Source organism: Poecilia formosa, unplaced genomic scaffold (genome assembly GCF_000485575.1).
Source record: "Poecilia formosa unplaced genomic scaffold, Poecilia_formosa-5.1.2 Scaffold112, whole genome shotgun sequence".
Classification (NCBI taxonomy): Eukaryota; Metazoa; Chordata; class Actinopteri; order Cyprinodontiformes; family Poeciliidae; genus Poecilia; species Poecilia formosa.
In genome coordinates this window covers 565276-584751 of record NW_006800051.1, presented here as the reverse complement: position 1 = coordinate 584751, position 19476 = coordinate 565276, and the positions used below count along the sequence as shown (strand labels likewise).

The 19476-nt window shown below is 38.7% G+C and overlaps 1 protein-coding gene across 4 annotated transcripts in view; it reads right to left on the bottom strand.

Annotated features, from left to right (window-relative positions):
- pou2f2a (POU class 2 homeobox 2a) overlaps positions 1-19476 on the bottom strand; it is an 81202-nt gene that overhangs the window by 2472 nt on the left and 59254 nt on the right. For all 4 annotated transcript variants that reach the window (XM_016675324.1, XM_016675325.1, XM_016675326.1 and 1 more), the window contains 14 exons: positions 9647-9712; positions 8887-8915; positions 8123-8173; positions 7110-7256; positions 6212-6454; positions 5439-5553; positions 5243-5334; positions 4090-4344; positions 3875-4016; positions 2771-2919; positions 2073-2270; positions 828-876; positions 260-401; positions 79-152 (listed from right to left, as the gene is read on the bottom strand). In XM_016675324.1, coding sequence (XP_016530810.1) covers positions 79-152; positions 260-401; positions 828-876; positions 2073-2270; positions 2771-2919; positions 3875-4016; positions 4090-4344; positions 5243-5334; positions 5439-5553; positions 6212-6454; positions 7110-7256; positions 8123-8173; positions 8887-8915; positions 9647-9704 — 1744 coding nt within the window. In that variant the 5' untranslated portion in view covers positions 9705-9712. The remainder of the gene's footprint in view (positions 1-78; positions 153-259; positions 402-827; positions 877-2072; positions 2271-2770; positions 2920-3874; positions 4017-4089; positions 4345-5242; positions 5335-5438; positions 5554-6211; positions 6455-7109; positions 7257-8122; positions 8174-8886; positions 8916-9646; positions 9713-19476) is intronic.

Genomic DNA, 19476 nt, shown 5'->3' with positions numbered 1-19476 from the left:
ACGCATACACACACACACACACACACACACACACACACACAAACACACACACACACACACACACACAGACCGGTTTACCTTGCATGGTAGCCAGAGGATTGCTGCCAATGAGGGCCTGGTTCATCCCTGTGCTTACTCCCATCATTGTGTTCCTGAAATGATTCCCATAAACACTCAGACATGTAGGAAAACATCCATCCGTTCCTGAAGGCTGCTTGGTTTTTAAAGGTGTGATTTTGTGTTTAGCGGTGAGACTGACCCGGTGGCGAGCCCGGCCGTGCCGAGGCTGGAAGGAGCCGGGCTGGCTGTGCTGTGAGGAGGAGGAGGAGTGGCAGACGACGACATGGCCGCCGAGCTGACCGGGGTCATAGGGCAGGAAGCTGAGGGTGAAGAGCTGGCTCCTACGATGAAGAGGAGGGGCACAGTGGAGAGTTATGAACATTTCGCCGTTCTTCTTCCTCTGCGACTCCAAAGCAGAGAGAAGTTCGAGGCTACACGGTGCGAGCCGCGGCTCAGCGGGCCAATAAATTTCCAGCTGTGTTTGTTACCCGTCAGGTCGTTTGTCAAATCCGAGACGCCCGGGATCGCTCGGCCTGCGGCCGCGGCCGATAAATCACCGGGACGAGTCGTGACTCATGGAGGTAAACAGCTCAAGACGGGAGCCGTGGCTCCATGTCAACAAAATATCACCGTGTTCTGTTGCCGTCTTTCTCTGGCCGAAATCATTTTTAAGCGTTTCATCAGACAACGTGGACGCATGAGGAGCCGTTTCATCCGTCTGCGAGCGACCTTTGGGTTTAAAATCCCAGCAAGTAATTACAGCTCACCTGTTGTGCTGAGGCTGGTGGTGACCTGGGACAGACTCTGACTCGATATCTGGAGGAGAGAGAGAAAATCATCCACTTTCAGCTCACGCTGCAAAAAGTAGCTCAGCTCTGGTTTCTAGTGCAAATATCTTAGCAAACCTGAAGGAAGACAAAACTGACTGACAAGCAGAGGTGGGAAGAGTTACCAAAAATTACAAAAATTCAACATGTTTTTACTCAATGTAAAAAGTAGCCATCCAAGAAATTTCTCAAGTAAAAATGTCTACTGAAGTACTGAATAACTGACCAAATGATCAATCATTTAATATTTAAAAATTGTGTAATCAGATGGACCAAAAGTTTAGTGGATATTTTAAGAACAAAATGACAATAATTCATATAAGTAACAATTCATATAAATAAAATCAGGCAAAAGAAAATGTTTCCAAATCAGATTCTTTCAATGCAAAACTTTTGAAACTTTAACAAAACTGCAGGTGTGAGTCTGTGTCTGGTGAGTTTTGGTTAAAACATGTTTGTTCTTCATTCAGTGGGTAGAAAATCCAGAGATTTTACTCAAGTAAAAGTAGCAATTTCAAAATAAAGTTACTCAAGTAAATGTAACTGAGTAAATATAACTAGTTACTATTCAACTCTGCTTACATGTAACTTCTCAGCAAGAAAATGGGGCTCATTTTAAAAATTTTGCATGTTTTTACTTCCATTTTGGTTTGTACTGCTTCTAAAAACAGCCCAAGTGCTCAAAAACACCCAGCTGGTTCTTTTGGTGTCTGGAAAATGAGCTCTTTCAAAAACCTCCAGAAAGTAAGTCACAAATCAGCAGGCACTGTCCGTTACCTAGCAACTCCGGCCACGCCCACCCCTGTTACCTAGCAACCCCTGCCCCGTCACCTAGCAACCCCTCAACAGAACTGACCATAGTAAAATGTCATTAACCAAGAATGCTTTTGTGCAAAAAAGGTAAATATGTTTTGTACAGGCATTAGACCTATCCTAACCCACTGAAGGAAGAATAATAGGTCAGCTCTAATTCAATAATTCCTTAATATTGACAACAAGGTAATGGTTATAAGCTAAATTATCTGCCAGTGGAACAAGATTTTGTACTTTCTCATCAATATGAAGGACTTATTTACTTAAAACCAGCTCCTATTTCTCACTGAAAAGTTAACTGTCAGTTCGGTTTGTCTCATTTTAAGTGTAAACCAGAACAAAAACAGTGTAGGGTTCGGTTCTGGATGGTACCATGTGGGGGCTGTAGCAGTGGGCTTTGTGCGTCACGACAGGCGAGGTCTGGCTGGGCAGGGGTGGGGTGCTGCTGCTCGACGGGTTGATGCGCTTCTCCTTCTGCCGGCGGTTGCAGAACCAGACTCGGATCACCTCCTTCTCCATGTTGAGCTGCTCCGCCATCAGCAGGATCTCCTCCGACGTCGGCTTCTGGTTCTGGAGCGGCAGAGGAGGGGAAAAGAAATAAGTCTTTGGAAAATCTGGATTATTTTTCACCAATCCATCTGAGATGATCATATAAGTGTCTAAATAATCTCTGCATAGTTTTTGTTATATTATCAAAACATTAAGTTAAAAACAGAACCTCTGATTAAATCAACAGAGAAAGGCTGATTTGAATAAAATATTTACATTGCAGTCAGTCAAAATGAGTAAAAACACCTAAACTATCGTATTGTTAAACTTTGCTCTTTAAATAATTAGCATATAAATATAATTCATGTACAATTTTTGTTGGGTTTTTACCAGACTGAAAATATCAGGCTTCTGAATAAAGGTCAAGAAAAAACAGAATAAAACTTCTGCATTTCTATGAATTTTTGCCATTATTCGAACCGAATCAATTCTAAAAACCTGCATGATTTTGGTTTATGTTGTTAAACTAAAACAAATCCTGATGTTTTTCACTGATGTTTTAGTTTTTATCCGTCTCGTACCGTGCTGAAGTTGCGCTCCAGCACCACTCGTACGTTCGTCTCGATGCTGGTGCGTTTCTTTCTGCGTCGGCCGGGAAGACCTTCGATGCCCAACATGGGGGAGGAGATGGAGGACGGACTGGGCAGCATGCTGTCCACCGCCATCGTTTCTGCAGGAAACAGACAAAAGCAAAGAGAAAGATGTATAAAAATTAACAGATCACCAATTAGAAATTAGAAAAGTAAAAAGAAAAAACTGAAATCAAAGAATATTCTGTATGCTTAACAAAAACACAAATGGTTCCACAATAAATAAAGATTAAATAAAGATTTCTTAATTTTGTTTTGGGGAGAAACTGAAGATAAGTAAGAATTCATGGAAGATATAGTTTTAATCTCAGAAATCAGAATAATTTATAGGTGCAAAAATGTGAAGATGAGACAAAAACCTCAATGAAAAACTCTTAATGTACAACTACAGCCTGTTAAATACCTACAAAACAATCCTGAAATTAAATATTTATTGTAATTTTTGAAGCTTTTGGACATTTTACAACTCAGTAAGTAAAGTAATTTAAATTTAATCTGCCAATTTGCATAAATATTAAAATCCAACCCAAACTAAAATCACATTAAAATAAAGACACCAGTTTTTTACATGCAGTTTCAGATCTCAGTGCTTCCTAATGTGATGAGTTATGGAGTACCACAGGGTTCTGTACTCAGGGTCCTTTCTTTATAAAATATGCATTACTACTCTGATGATGATAAGTTATTATTTATCCATAAAAGCTTGGTGAATCCAAAACATAAAAACCTCAACAACTTAATCTTTGAGTTTTGACCTGTTTGCAGCAGATGTTTTATATTTTCTTTGCTTCCTCCTTGTCCTCTAAACCTCAGATTAACTGCGGTGGATGGCGGGTGAAGCCAAACCTGGTTGTGCAGGAGGTTTGTTTCTGTTAATCTGGAGTTGTTCCAATCCGCTGTTATCACATACTTACTGCCAAGACATTGCCATGAGCGAAATCTTGTCTACTTGAATAACTGAACTTGACAGGACTTGTTGATCTTTTATGAGAAAATATGTTTGTTTTGATAAATTAAATGAAACTTCTGCCTCACCTGCGTCACTCAACCACTTCTCCAGCAGCGGCTTCAGCTTGCACATGTTCTTAAAGCTCAGGTTTAACGCTTCGAAGCGAGAGATGGTGGTTTGGCTGAAGTCATTTCCGTACAGTTTCCCCATCGCCACGCCAACGTCACCCTGACGGAGAAGGTAATGAATTAATAAACTGAACTGTGTATGTTCTGTTTGCCTCTCCTCCGCTCATTTTCACCTGTGTGAATCCGAGTTTAATGCGCCGCTGCTTGAAGGTTCGGGCGAACTGCTCCAGCTCCTCCAGGTCGCTCGGTTCTTCGCTCATGTGAGCCGTCTGACCGCCGGGATTCAAGCCGGAGGTCAAGGAGGAGGCCATGGCGCTGCTGGATGCAGAGCTGGCTCCGACAGACGTTACAGCGCTGCTGCCGCCGCTGGCGGCTCCAGAGGCTGCGCTGCTGCTGCTGCTGCTTCCTGCGTCGCTGCTCTTCTCCCTCTGCAACATCAGGGGGAAAAAAGTTACTCAGTTCACACCTGATTCTGATTAGAAACAGAAAAAAGTGAAAAAAACATCTTTCTTTTCAACAGAAAAGAGTTAATTAAGTAAACGATTATTCAGATAAAGATTTTTCCAATATTAAAAGATGAAAATAATTCAATTAATTTTTTGAATAAGAAAATAAAAATGGTATTACCTAAAATGTAATGGTGTACGTTTGATCATTTGTAGCAAAGGATGAGCCTGTAGCTAAGAAATACTAATCCACTGATTATTTTTGGATTAACTGATGGATAGCCAATTATTTATTTTTATATAATTTGAACTCTTTCAGTTGTTCTTTCAGCAAATGACATGAGAGTCTAGTTAACAATTAATCCATTATGAAATAGTCGACTGTTACTTCAACAATCGATTAATCACAATTAAACGCTGTTAAAACTGACAATTATTGCTTGTTCTTCTCACCCAGTTTCTTCTAAAAACACCAAGAGGTGTTGCTGTTTCTCTTAATGAGAGATAAATCTCATTACAAGTTTTGCATATTGTTATAGCAAAGTTCTCTCATCTAAACGAGATAAAACTGTATTCATTAACTGAAAGCTAAACACTTTGGTACTTCAGTTTTCACATATTTGTAGAAATATTTGAAAATTGTAAATATTTCTCCTTCTCCTTAAGAATTAGATGCTTCTTTGAGTTGGTCTGTCACATAAAATGCCCTAAAATACACAGAATTGAATTGCAACATGACGTTAAAGTGGAACAGATAAAGATATAAATGTTTTTCCTACAGCAGAGCTGCCCTGCAGTGCATAAAAAATAAAAGTGGATTGTTTAGAGGAAGGTTTTATTTAGGTTTTATGTTTTCTTTCCTTGTAACAAGATGAGTTACCTGCGCCTGCAGTCCCATGCGAGGCGGGCTTGTGAGAAGTCCTCCTGCGCTTTGCTGAGGTAGCTGGATCAGATTTGCTGTTGAGAGCAAACCTGAAAAAAGGACGAGGAACCAATTAAAGACAAAACAATCCATTCGATCAGTGGCAGCAACGAGATCCTCTTATCAGAGGGAGTGAGTGAAGTTTGTGTCCCACCCTGCTGCGGCTGCTGCGCCTGTGCAGGCTGGGACAGGAGGAACTGGGCCGGCGACTGGAGGGGATGACCCGGCATCAGAACCAGCTGCTGGAGCTGCAGCAGCTGCTGGATGTCCTGCAGCAAACACACATGTCAGAGGTGATACACACACACACACACACACACACACACACACACACACACACATGTCAGAGGTGACACACACACACACACACACACACACACACACACACGTCAGAGGTGACACACACCAGACAGTCGCTGGGTAAAGTAGCAAAGTCGGAATCGGTGTCGGATCAATACTTTAGTTTCAGATTATCTCTTGACATTTTTTTTTGCAATCTCACCTCTACCATTTCCTTTTTTGCCTTTTATTTAAAAGAAATGTACACTAATTAATTTGATCTCCTATTGTTGATTGTTTATTTTTTAGGGCTGGTAATCCTCTACCTTAAATCTATTCGTTAACACAAAACCTGCATTTTTTCATAATTATCATGGTTTGGGGATGTTATACAAGGCTGGAACGGATAAAAATTATTTTAGTTATTTTGAATAGAGATAATTTGTTTGAAATACCAGCAGACTGGCTACAAACAAAACAGAACAAATTAAACTCACATCTTGAGGTTCCACTGAATCATACTTAAATGGTAAGTATTGGTATCAGTATTGGTATCGGTATCAGTATCAGTATTGGTATCGGTGATACTGGTATGAAAATATGCAGCATCGAACACGTCTCGCCTCCCGCCTGATGATCTGACGTTACCTGCGCAGTCAGCTGGATGGGCTGCGACAGCGCCAGCTGTGGAGGCGGAGCTTGGACCGGTTGCTCCTGTTTGGTTGGCTGTTGCTGCTGTGGCTGCTGCTGCTGCTGCTGATTGGCTTGTTGCTGCGCGGCGGCGTGGGCGGCGGCGTGAGCGGCGTTGGACTGCTGCACGGCGGCCGCCAGCAGCTGAGCCTGAGCCTGCTGGAGGAGCAGCTGCTGCTGGGCCGGGAGGAGAGCGGCGAGCTGCAGGGAAACCACGCAAACTCTTACCACAGCTGGTGGCAAACAGTTACATTTACAAAAGTAACCTTCTTGAAAAAAAATTACTTTCAGGAGTATTTTCCTACTTTTACTTTAGTTATTTTACTATGAAGTATCTCTTAAGTATTTTACTCAAAGTTTCTGCATTTTCTACCCACTGCGTGAAGAACAAACATGTTTTAACACAGACACACCTGCAGTTTCTGTTAAAAGTTTCATCAGTTTTACTACTGAATGAAACTGATTGGAAAAACTGTCTTTGGGCTGATTTTGTTATATTTTCTTACTTATATGAATTATTGTCATGTTTATCCTTAAAATACCAAAATTTTCACAAACTTTACATTTTGGTCCGACTGATGGTGTAATTTTAAAATATTTAATGACTGATAAATTGATCAGGTACTCAGAACTCCAACAGACTTTTTACCAAATACGTTTTTATTAATACATACAAAAATACAAATGCTACTCTTATTTTAGTATAATTTGTAGGTAATCTGCCCACCTCTGTTCCTCACACATTGTAACTTAAAATTAAACAAAAATAAGTAAAAGCTGTTGAGTTTTGGGCATGATTTCCATCTCACTCTCTCTTTGTGTGTGTGTGTGTGCAGGTGCATGTGTGTGTTCTCACCCCTGCCAGCTGACTGCCGGCAAGCATCAGCTGTGTGTGGTGATGCTGAGCCTGTTGCTGCTGCTGCTGCTGTTGGGAGGGCGGAGCAGCAGCAGGAGCAACGGCGGCGGCGCTGTGTGTTATCTTTGAGCTCTCATCGCTCTTTACCTGGAAGAAAAGACAAATTCTCCTTCACAAAGAGTCCAGATCAGAGCTACTTTGATGCTCTGCTGTTGCTCCACCTCAGCTGAGGCTTTCAGAAGCTCACAGTGACAATAAGAGCAGCTAACACAACCCAAAGATGATCGACTCTGGAGGAAGGAGTGAAAATCACAAGAATGTCTATGAAATATTTACTGTTGCATCCTTCCTACACACACACACACACACACACACACACACACACACACACACACACACACACACACACACACACACACACGTAATCTTTCAAAGAAAAAGTAATTATAAGGACACTACCGCATTATAAGTGGAGTCATTTTTTCCACAGAAAAATATTTGTACCTGTTTATTTTCTTTTGGTGTTTTAAAATTTTCAGAAAGTGACAAGATGCTAAAGTAAAAACTGAAAAACTGAGGAGCAAATAAATGTCATCAAATGTAAGAGAGAATGAATGGATGAATGGATGGATGGATGGATGGATGGATGGATGGATGGATGGTTTCCAGGTTAAATCTTGTTTGTTGGAAGGGAAAGCTTCCCTTAAAACCTCTCTCTTGCTTCTCTCTATTCTCTCTCGTTGGACTGAATCTTTTTTCAGTCAACCTCTCCTCGAGCTGCTGACCTCTGACCTCCAGCTGCTGCTTCCTGCCAGTCCTCGTCCATCCTTTCTGCTCTCTGCTGTCGTTCTCCACCATGTTTTTCCCCCGATTAAAACTCAACACGGTTCTCATGTTTTAGACATTAAAGAAAAGTTTAACAAGCAGATCAATTCTGTAATAATTTTAGTTTCTTTCAGCTGTTTAACAGATTATTTTAGCGTTAAACCGACTGAACAGAATCAGGCGTTTACCTTGCTGCCTGCTGCTGTGGGTGAAAGGCTTCTCATCTTCTGGACCTGCAGCTGGAAATAAAACACACATTCACATTTAAGCATTTCACTTTTAAAAACTTTTCCGCAAAATCTTTCAACGGTTCTATAATCTCTTAAACGAAATAAACACTTTAAAAAAAGCTTAACTTTTGGCATTTGATTAAACTGCTCTAAATCTTTGAATGTGCCAATTGAATAAACATTTTCCATAATTTTATTACATAAAGTGATCATACACTTCTCTCACAGTAAGATAACCGTAACTAAAAAACACAGATTAAATTCACCTTTATATGATTTATTACTGTTATTAATATCTTAAAAACTAAAAATTAACTAAGTTGTCTGGTATTCATAATTTTAAATATCCTAAAACAAGAAAATCTTGGTTTGATTTAACTTCATATTGTGAGAAAAAAACAACCCATGTGAATCAGATTTTTTGTTATCTTTAAATATCTGGTTTCAACTGTAAATAACACCTGCAGTTTAAATATTCAACATTTTCAAAGACGTCTAAACAAAAGTCAAAACTTTCCAAACCTTGAAAACAACAAATTTAATTTTCAAAGATTTCAAGCAAACATAAAAACCCTGAAAATAAAGTCAAAAACACAAGATTCATGATTTTATATTAAAAAATTATAAATTCCACTTTATAGGAAGACTTTTAAATCGCACATGAAAAGTTCAGATATTTCTAAAGTGGTTGGATTTAATATTATGAAACTTTAAAAACCAACCTGGTCATCAGGACTGTTTCTGTCAGAGTCTGAAAAACACAGAAATATACATGATTATAATGCTATCTGAATTATATATTCATCACTTCATAAAATTAGGTTTAGATACTGACTTCCTCAATCAATTTAAATCATTTGGAGGCTAATTTATATCTGTTTTTTTAGTTTTTAAAGGAGAACAGACCCTTTAAAACAAAAACTGTTCACTTTTTTTCATGAACTGTGTTTTTATCCTGTTTATGGAGGGGTGAAATCCTCATTTTTGGGATATTTTTGGCTGTTTTATGCTGCCATCATCTCCAGAATCCATTAAAAGATCCTCCAACCGATGCAAAAATCTGTGGAAAATCTAAACTTTGTTTTCTCTTCTCACAGTATTTGTATTTATAATTATAAAAAGGTAAAAAAAATAATCACGCAAACAAGTCACTTTTTTTCAAAAAAATTGGATCCATTTTATGAAGAATCCTTCATAAAATGAACTTTAAGGAAAATTCTGAGCTGCTTCTTCATCACGGTTGTACAAAAACAGAGAGTCTTCAGTCAGAGGCTTTCATAGAATCACTGCAATACAGACTGCTACAGGAGATCGTTCACAATCAGTCACGCTGTTTTTATCCATTAGTAATTGTTTGCACGGTTGTTTTTGTTTTTGAGTGACAGTGGCATCAAATGAGCAACCTCAAATGTTTAATGTATTTATTTCCTTAAATTCATCAGAGAATAGGCGGGTTATTTCATGAAACTGATTGTTTTGTACCTGAACCGTCGCCTGGATATTCAGCTCCAGGATTCTCCTCCCCTGGTGCTTTGGACATCCTGATATCTGCAGATAAAACACAGAGACACACACAGGAGTCAGCATTACAAAACACACACACACGTTCACCATAAGAATCCTGATGCCAAACATTTACATATGTAAAAAAAATAAATACCAAATAAAAAATATTTTTTTTTACATGTACATTTTGACACTGGATGGATTTTTTTAGAAATAATATCACATTGTTACATTTTTTTAGACATATGGAAGCATTTTGTGTCTAATTTATGTAAATGTTACACAAAACCATGTTTTGCACAATTTATTTATTTTTTTTATTGCAAAAACAGAGTTGGCATTCCTGAGTCTCTTCCAGCACATTTTTCTCCAAAGTGTTCACAAGCAAGCATTCATGCATCTGAATCCCATAAACTTTAAGTTTTATCTCGTGCTTTTTCATCCAATTATAATCAGAGTTTCTCTGAAATCAGTGCCTCCACCACTGAATTGCAGCCAAAAATTGTTCCAGAAATAGCTGTGAGTAAATGTGCTGAAGCTGCTGCATGAAAGCAGGGGGAGGTTTAAAAAGAAAGTTTTCCTGGAAGGAAACTTTCCTAATAAAGCTCTCTCTCTCTTCTTTCTGTTTGTGGTCACATCTGGGATTGCACCAGTAATTGGACCTGGAAGAAAAGCTGAAACTGCTTAGCTGAGCACCAGACATTAGTCAGTACCGCCATCCCAGATAAAACGGCTCTTTTCTCTAATCTTTTGTCTATCCTACACTTTTAAATATGTATCATTTTATTTATTTTATGTTGAAAAAGTTAAAATGCAGTTAGAAGAGGTTAGATGTTCAGTCTGCTAGCAGATAAATCCAAAAATAATTAACATAAATAATTCTAAAAATAGAAATAAACATGAATGACAGTAGAATTAATTTTAAACTTAAAAAAGACTTCATATTTCTGCAATAGCCAGAAAAAGAAACATATTAACTTAGAGAAATAATAACCAGTTGGAAATACTATAAAAATCCAGTGTGAGTTTTGTATGTTATCATGTGCTATGATGTCACTGTCAGGTGTAAAAAAAGAAGTTTAAGGTGTAAAATCTAGAAATTCAAGGAAGTAATTATATAAATAAAATCCAATCGGTTTCTGTTTTTATCTATTTTAGTTTTTTGCTCCTTTGAATTTAAATGAAAGATAAAATACATATAAACATCAACCTCAAATAAATTTCAGTATTTAATTTACATTTTGAAAATGAATGCAAAAACAGCTTAACGAGGTGCAGGTTTGAACAGTCTGCAGTTCCACAATCATACCAGACGGTGGCAGCACTCTCTTTGTGTTCGGAGCGAACCAACAGCGAGCAAAAAGCCTCCGTTGAATGTGGTAATTTTTAACTACAAATTCTGAGTGGCTAATTGATATAATATATAACATTTCTGACTTAAACAAACACTAAAATATCAAACAGAGGGCCTAACTGAGATGCAAGGAAGCAGACAACATTCACAGTTACTCATTCTTTTTTTTTAACAATTAAAATACATAATATTTCATATTAAATGCTAAAATTAATTAGCACATCTTAACTTATTTGTCATTCAGACATCCACTTACAGTGAACAGTGAATGAAATTACATTTCAGGAGACAGAAAGTTTTCAGTTCATGGAATAAATTATAAAAATCTCCACCAATGATCACGAAAAAATAAAATAAAAAAAATTAGCATGAACATCTTACAGAATGTAATATTCTAGATTTTATGATTCAGCTATTTCCAGAAACCATCAGTGAAGTCTTCATGATTGGATTTAACCAAATAAAGTATTTATTTCGAACACAAATATGTGACTTTTTCTAAACTTTTTATCTGCACACAAACAGAAGAACCCACTAAATTAATTTCATCCTTCTTGGATCCTTTTTTCTCTACCATTTTGTAAAAAAATCCTGCCTCATCTGTTCATCCGCATCCCGAATTCCTGATGTACCATGATCAGGTTTAACTGGAACATCTTTAAAACTGACTTTATTTCTGATTTTACTAGTTTCTGGTCTACACTGAAGATGAGTACCTAAAAAAATTATATTCAAGCAGAGATACTTAAGCATATTGTTCTAAAGTAAAAGTAAAAAGTAGCCATCAAAAAAATTACCCAGGAGCAAAAAAGCAACTCAAGTACTGAATAACTGATCGAAACGTCAATCGTTTAATGTTTCAATCAGATGGTCCAAAATATCAAGTTATATGGAAATTTTGGTATTTTAAGAACCAAAATAAAAATAATTTATATAACTGATATAACTGTAAAATAATAAAATCAGGCAAAATATTTTTTTTAAATTCAATGTCTTTCAATATACAATTTACAAAACTCAAAAACCGCAGGCGTGTGTCCGCTAATGACAAACAATATATTTTGCAATTGAGGCGTTTCCATTAAATAATTAAAGTCACACGTGAATAAGTTTGTTTGCAATAAGTCTAAAAAACATGAACCACCATGATGCTCCAGCTACTTCCTGTCGTCTTCAACATGCGACTCGTGTGATGTGAAAAAAGCGCTTACACTGCAGTTTTGTGAAACACTAATTTCAGAGCCGGTCCAAGGTATATCCTTAGAGCCCCCACACCACCAGGGGGCCTCAAAGAGCAAAAAGCTAGCGTGATTTATTCTTTTTTTAATAACACTGAATAATACAAACTCAATATTACACATAAAAAATAATATTGTTTTTTATAGCTTTAGTGGCGGCTGCCACTGTTGGGAAAATATAAGATATAAAGCTTGTCAACTGTAAATTCAGTGTTTGAATACTCAACAGAAGATGCTATTTTCAAAACAAATCTATTCAATTAAACTGATTTTGGCGTTTTCCCCAACTTTTGCTGCTGCCATTTTGTGGTGTATGGAGCGCCATAATTTGGCTGAAAAAATAAAAATAAAGTAAATTTCACATCAGTTAGAAAGGCTAATAAATAGATTCATAATCAGCAAAACAAAGGATGTTATATCTATAATTTCAGTATATTTTAGTTTTATAAACAGTGTAGTTCCAGTTATTTACAGTTTTTACTTATTTCTGGTAACAAACAATGTTTTCTTAATTTCAGTTGTCAGTAGTTTGCAGTAATGCATTTGCCCCGTTGTGTTGTTAGGGGCAGTTGGGGGCTGGGGGGGTAAAAATGGCTGCAGGGGGTCCTAAACTCAGCGCCCCCTCCCCGCCTCGGTCACGCCTGTCAGGGGCCAGTGACAGACGGCGCGTGGGTTCTTGTGTGTGGACTGGAAAGGGGCGGGGGGCTGGAGCCGTTTGGCGTGTGGAGGTCAAAGGTCAGGCACATGGTCTCTGCCACCTCACGCTTCACACACACAAGCTGCCTCCATCTTTTCCACCTGTCTGCCCCCCCACCCGACATTCAGCGCAGAGAAAGCTGAAAAAAACTAAAATATCAATCTGTTTTATTTAATGTTGGGGATAAAATTAGGATTTTAATCTGTTTAAATGAAACTTTTTCAAAGGAATTTGAAAAAAAAAAACTTCTCATTTACAATTATTTTTATAAATAAAAGTTTTTTTGCATAAAAAAAAATCTCTTTGAATAATATAAAGATTAAATGAAGTAATTATCCGGATCTATTTTAAACATTTTTTAACAACAGTCTGCATTTGATAAAGATGAACGTCTAAAATGAAAAACTAACTGATGTTCATAACAGAAAGCAAATGAAATGTAATTTCTCTCTAAATAATCCAGAACATTTTAAAGCCTTTGATCTTAGTTAAGCTGTGTTTTAATTAAAAATCCCTTCAGCTGCCTTTAAACGGACCTATAAATTCATGTTCCCAGCCTTTTATTCAGTAAATCAGGAAGCAAACAAACTCAGATGTGTTTGGATGTCAGTTTGTTTTGCTGCTTTATCTAAAGATAATTAACTGACGTCTTGTTTTTACAGTGATGCTCCTGATTATTATGAAAAACAGCCACAGTTTGCAAAAACTAGATTCAAAGAGGGGATGAAAAATGTTTAACATTCCTGACAAAAAAAGGTTGTATTCTTTTGACTGGGCCTTTAAATGTAAGCTAACACACAGCTTTTACATTTTCTGAATTAATTGGAATAACTGCATTTGAATTGATCAGATTTCGCTCTAAAACAGAGGCAGAATTTACATTTTTATTCTTAAATACAAAGCCAGAAATTGAAACAATGAAAGGTTTGTAGCTTTTTAGTGTCCAGGTAGGCTGTCTGATTTATCTGAACTGTAATCCAGATTAACAGTTTTTAATCTCATCTATTCCTACAGGGATATCACTCGTTTTTGGTTTCTATTATTTCTTCTTTGCCCTCATTAATCAAAAATCTGCTCTTTTCCATCATGTTTAGACTCTTCTAACCCATCCTAACAGTTAAATTATCCTTCAGTAATGATTTATTGCGTTTTATTTTGTGCAGATTTTAGTTTGTATGTAAATTTAATCTGCAGCTTTACAGCTAAACGCTGTCGCAGAAGGTTGTCAGTTTGGTTCCAGCTCCACTTCCCCTCATTTTGAAATGTCTTTTCCCGACGAGTCAGTGTTTGAAAATGTAAAAGTCTGGTGGAGATACATTAAAAAAAACAAATTTTATACAATTTCCTTAAAAAAATAAAACATTTTAAGTTATTTGATTTTTTTTTCTTAAATAAACCCTGAACTGAAACTTTGTTTAGGTGCTTTAGAGCAATTTAAGCCTGTTTCCATTAATTTCCTGGAGATGTTTCTGCCTTTTTGATCCGTCTCTGTCCTGCCGTTACTTTGACAGACGAGTTCTGGGTTTCGCCATAAGGCTTCAGCGTCGAGGTAAACCGGATTATTTCCGCCTCTGAGAAGCGTTTGTATCATTACAGCCACAGTTAGCGTCTCTCTCCGCCTCCGACTGTCCCTCCCTCGCCACTCGCCTTTCCCCTGCAGCAGTGGTCAACGGCGGTGGCGGTCACAGCGCCGCTGGACAGAGCTAACGCAGGACACATGGACCCGTTGCCAGGCAACAGCAGTGTAAGATCGGAGTGTGTGTGAACATGGCTTCTGCTCAGATGTTGTGTGTGCACCTGTGAGAGTGTTAATCATTAAGAATAAGCATGTTTCTCTGCCCTGCAGGTGCCGAAGTGGAGCAAACTAAGTCCTGCATGCTAATGTCTGCTGCTCTCACATCAGCGCAGGACTACACGTTGTTTCAGATTTGTTTTTCAGGTGATGTGCATCTCCTCAGTTAGCAGAAAACAAGAGTTTAGGGTTAATTAAACACTCTGATTCTGTTTATGCAGGAGAACAGCAGAGCATCCACTCAGGTAAAGGTTAGAGACAAACCAAACAAACGCTGAAAAATCTGACATATTTTGGGACGTATTAAACCAGATTCCCAGTCTATAAACTGGAAACAACCAGCAAAACAAATCAGAGAAAGGTTAGTGATGCATGCTTTGATGTTCAACTCTCCAAGAACTGGACGGGACATTTTCCTTTCACTTTTATGCATCAAAATCATTAGAAAACCAACAGAAAAGGCAGGTCAGACCTGAAAGAAACTGGAAATATGATCAGTTTTCATCTCCGATCTGCATGAAAATGTTCCTGCTGAGCAGCTGAGGACTTCTTCTACACCTAAATATTGACGTCCTCCTCCTCCTCAGTATGCATCTGCTGCAAACAGAAGCAGCTGCCTGGGAGTGAATGAGTAAACTCATGTTTAGATGCTGATTTGTGGAGGAGTTTCTTTCTTTTTTTTATGCACAATTGGAAAAGAACTGAATGTGTTGTGTTCTGTGCACACGTGCATCTTCAACGTGTGCACGTGAGCGTGCACGGGCGCCTTCTTGAATATGTCTCCAGAGTGTTTATTATATCCGATACAGTACCTCTTTCTCGCACCACATATTTCTGTGCCGATCGATTCCTCTGACTCTCGACAAGACAATAATCGCACCTCCCTCCCTCTCTCCTTCTCTCCACCATTATTACTGCCCTCCCCGAGGAGCACAACGCAGGGATGGAGGGATAAAAACACAGAAAGAACGGGAGGGAGGACAAGGGGAAGAAGGAAATGGCCACTGTGTGGTACTTCCTTCTTCCTCCAGAATCTCAGCGTTGAGGCGCAAAGATGGAGGCTGGGATGCTGGAGTAGAAGGGCGTAAACTTTGAAGAAAAATGGCAGACACAAAGAGACCAGAAGTGTTTTTAAAAAATTGAAACAACAAGAAGAGACGGCAAACAAAATGTCTGCTTAAGGGAAATTCAAAGGAAAATAATCAACAAATAACCAAAATACAAAGAAAGACATCTGGATTGAGCAAATGTGGGGAAAAAATTGTCCAAAATGAGAATGTGGAACAGAGAGAGCAGCAGCGTGACGGAGCGTCCTCGCAGGAAATAGCAGGAAAGGAGAAGATGGTGACAATTGGACTAACAAAGACACACAGCCTCGCCTTGATGGGCCGAGTGTGAGCGATTGGATGAGGAGGGAGGGGGCAGATTGTGTGCAACAGAGTAAATGACAAAAAGAAACGACAGGGTGGACAGAGAGATGGCCGAAAAACGAGGCGGCGGTCTGAGGAAAGCAGAGGCCTCGACGGAAAACCTGCGATTCAGAAACCAAAGCAGGAAGAAACAGTTGAATTAAAATGTTTTGCATGAAATGAATGAATTGTTTTTTAATTTCAGGACTGAAACGAGACGAAAAGCTGATCCCCTGAGGAGCGCAGAGTTTCCTCCACCCCAAAAAGAAGATCGTATTATTTTTCAATCTGGGCTTATGAGGTTGTCATGTGACCGCCGGGATATTTATGTTCCAACTATTTGGATTGAGGCGGAAAATCCCAGCGGTGTGAGGCCGAGCCGGGCCGGCTTTCTTCATGCAGGGTTTTGTTGTGGATCAGATGCAATAAATCAATTACCTGCATGATAAATTAAAACAAGGTGAAAGATTTCCATTTGCATGATTTATCGTTTTTCTCTCTAACAAAAACTGGAGTTTTGGTCTCAACCAGCCCGTTTTTAAAGGATAGTTGTGATACCAGAGACTTCATAATTAATTTTGTCGTTTTGTTTATTTATTCAGGATATTTCCAGTTCCAGTGATAAACGTTTAATAGAATTTAAAGTTTATTGATATTTGAGTGGGTGTAGTTGCAGTAAAATGCCATCATTAGTTGAAAATGGCCTCAAAACAACAATTTCATCGTTTATCACATTAACTTCTGGGACAATTTATCATCCAGCTAAACAAGTCATGGTGTCAGGCCATCGCGTGCGGCTCCACAGGTGCAGAGAAACATGTGAAGGAGGAGAGCTGGACGTCCGGTGATCTATAGAGCGAGCTGCGGGCCATTAGACGGCCGGGTTTACAGCTTTATCGATTGGACCCGACTTAAATTGGCTCCCAATTAAACAGAGCACTTATTTGACCTCTTTACCCCTTCCCGTCCATCCGAGCTCGTCTCCATCCACACATCCGTCTCTTCCTCCCTCCGTCTATTTACACCCGGCTCTTTCATCACACACAGCTGCTCTCCGGCTTCCTCCTGTCCTTTTCCCCCAGATGTGATCTTTGCTCGGCTTCTCTCTTACACTTTCTTTCAGTCAATCCGTCAATCTCTCCTTAAATAACAGCATGAATTATTAAGCGTATTTATTCAAACAGCATTAATTATAAAGAAGGGAAGCAGAAGAAGAAGTGGAGAGCTTGGAGGAAAGGTGGAGAAAGAAGACGAGGGAGGTGAAAAAGGGGGTTAGGAAATTGGTGTGGCTTGCGGAACAGCGCCTCGCCCTCCTCCTCCTCCTCCTCCTCTCCCTCCATCCCCCCGTCCTTCCCTTCCCCGCTCTGCTTTGTATTCTGTGGAGATGACAGGGGGAAAGCTTTATTGCTCTGAGTTTGTATCGATCGGGGCCCCTCAGAGGGGGTAACCAGACCCGCGCACGCCGGAGGCCGCCGGTTGCAGCCTGCAGCCCCCGCCTCGCACCAACACCCGCTCCCTCCCCTAGTTTTTTTTTTTTCTTAGAAAATTGCTGCCTCCTCTTTCTGGTTTGGAGAGGTCAAGAGACAAAGCGCGGTGGCTTTTATTTACCGTCGGCTCAGGAAGCCTCAGAGTGCAAATGAAAGCGCGATCTCTCTTCGAAAACATGGACACACGCTGCAAAAGTGCATGAATATTCTCACTGAACCGGGTTGCCAGATCTGACTGACGATAACCAATTTTTCTGGATGATACATTTTTACGATAATTATTACAATAATTTATTATACTGTTGTTTGAGACAATTTTAAAGTAATTTATTGCATAATAATGAAAGTTTGCTCTCTCAAAGACAAACGCTCCACACTGGAACTGGAAGATACTTTAAATATCCCAAATAAAACAGAACCTAAACTATGAATAAAATGGATTATGAAGTCTCTAAACACAATAGCTCTTCAAAAAATATTAGTCATCAAAATGGAAATTATTGAGCTCATTTTAATTTATTGTGTGATTAATTGATTAATTGCTTTTTGTGACTTAAAAAAGAAAACAGAATCTCAACTTAATAGCTCAGCATTTCATGAAAAGTTTTATGCTTTTCTGTCACACAATAACAACTTGAAAGAAATTTCCTCTGAAAACTTTCTAAAAACCACTAAACGTGTTCAAAAGCAGCCCAATCTGGCAACACTCATGCTCACTCAACAGGGTTGCCAGATCTGTCTGGCATTTTCCAGCCCAAATCTCAACTTCTAATGAATTCATCATAATAGCCCCAGATACAGTCATACATATAAAAAGTTTATGTCTCATATTTCATTGCTTGCATTTAGACTTGTGATAATTTGCAACATTTTTGGTCGTCCTTTATTACATTCTGGCCAGAACCAGATCCCACTGGGACTGCAGAGGTCTTGACTCTTTGAACACAATGACCCTGGACATTTTTGTGGTGATATTTTGGGATTTTTTTTTAAATTGTGCTTTTCTGCCACAAAATGACAACCATTTCAAAAGAATTTTCCATTTTAAAAGCCCACCAAATGTTGTGAAAAGCAGAAGAAACTAACAACCTGCAGAAACCAGTTTTTTCCAGACAAACAAAAGCAGCTCAATCTGGCAACACTGATGCTCACTGAGCAGGGTTGTAAGATCTGACAGTTTTCAGCCAAAAACTATGAAAACACGTCCAACTCCCAAAAACAACCCAAATCTCAACTTCTAATAAAATTCATGTTTTATAGAAAAACATAAATTTTTCTAATAATTATTTTTCTATAGTTCATGTAGTACTATGGAACTGTAGTTCTACATGTAGTCATTCATACCCGACTCTTTAAATCATGATGCTGCCCTGCGATTTCTGTTTTACGGCAGTGACATCTGATGATGTCACAGTGGACAGATACTACAGATTTTAATAACTACTGACTTTTAGTGAGAACAGGTTACTAAACCGTGTTCAAAAGTAGTCCAATCTGGCAACACTGATGCTCACTGAACTGTGTTGCCAGATCTGACTACACAACACACACAACTCCAATAAAAAAAAAAAATCCCAAAAGAGTTTTTTCTGTCCTTTTGAATCATGTTGGCCTGGGATTTATGTTTTACAACTCTACACTTGATTAACCCATGACTAACCATTGATGATGTCACATTCAACAGATTCTACAGATTTCAATAACAACTATTGGCAACAGTGACAATTTTTGTAAAAACCCACCAGATGTGAAAAGCAGCCCAGATTTTAACAACCTGCAAAAAGCAGTTTTTTCCCCAGCCAAACGTTTTCAAAACCCACCCAATCTGG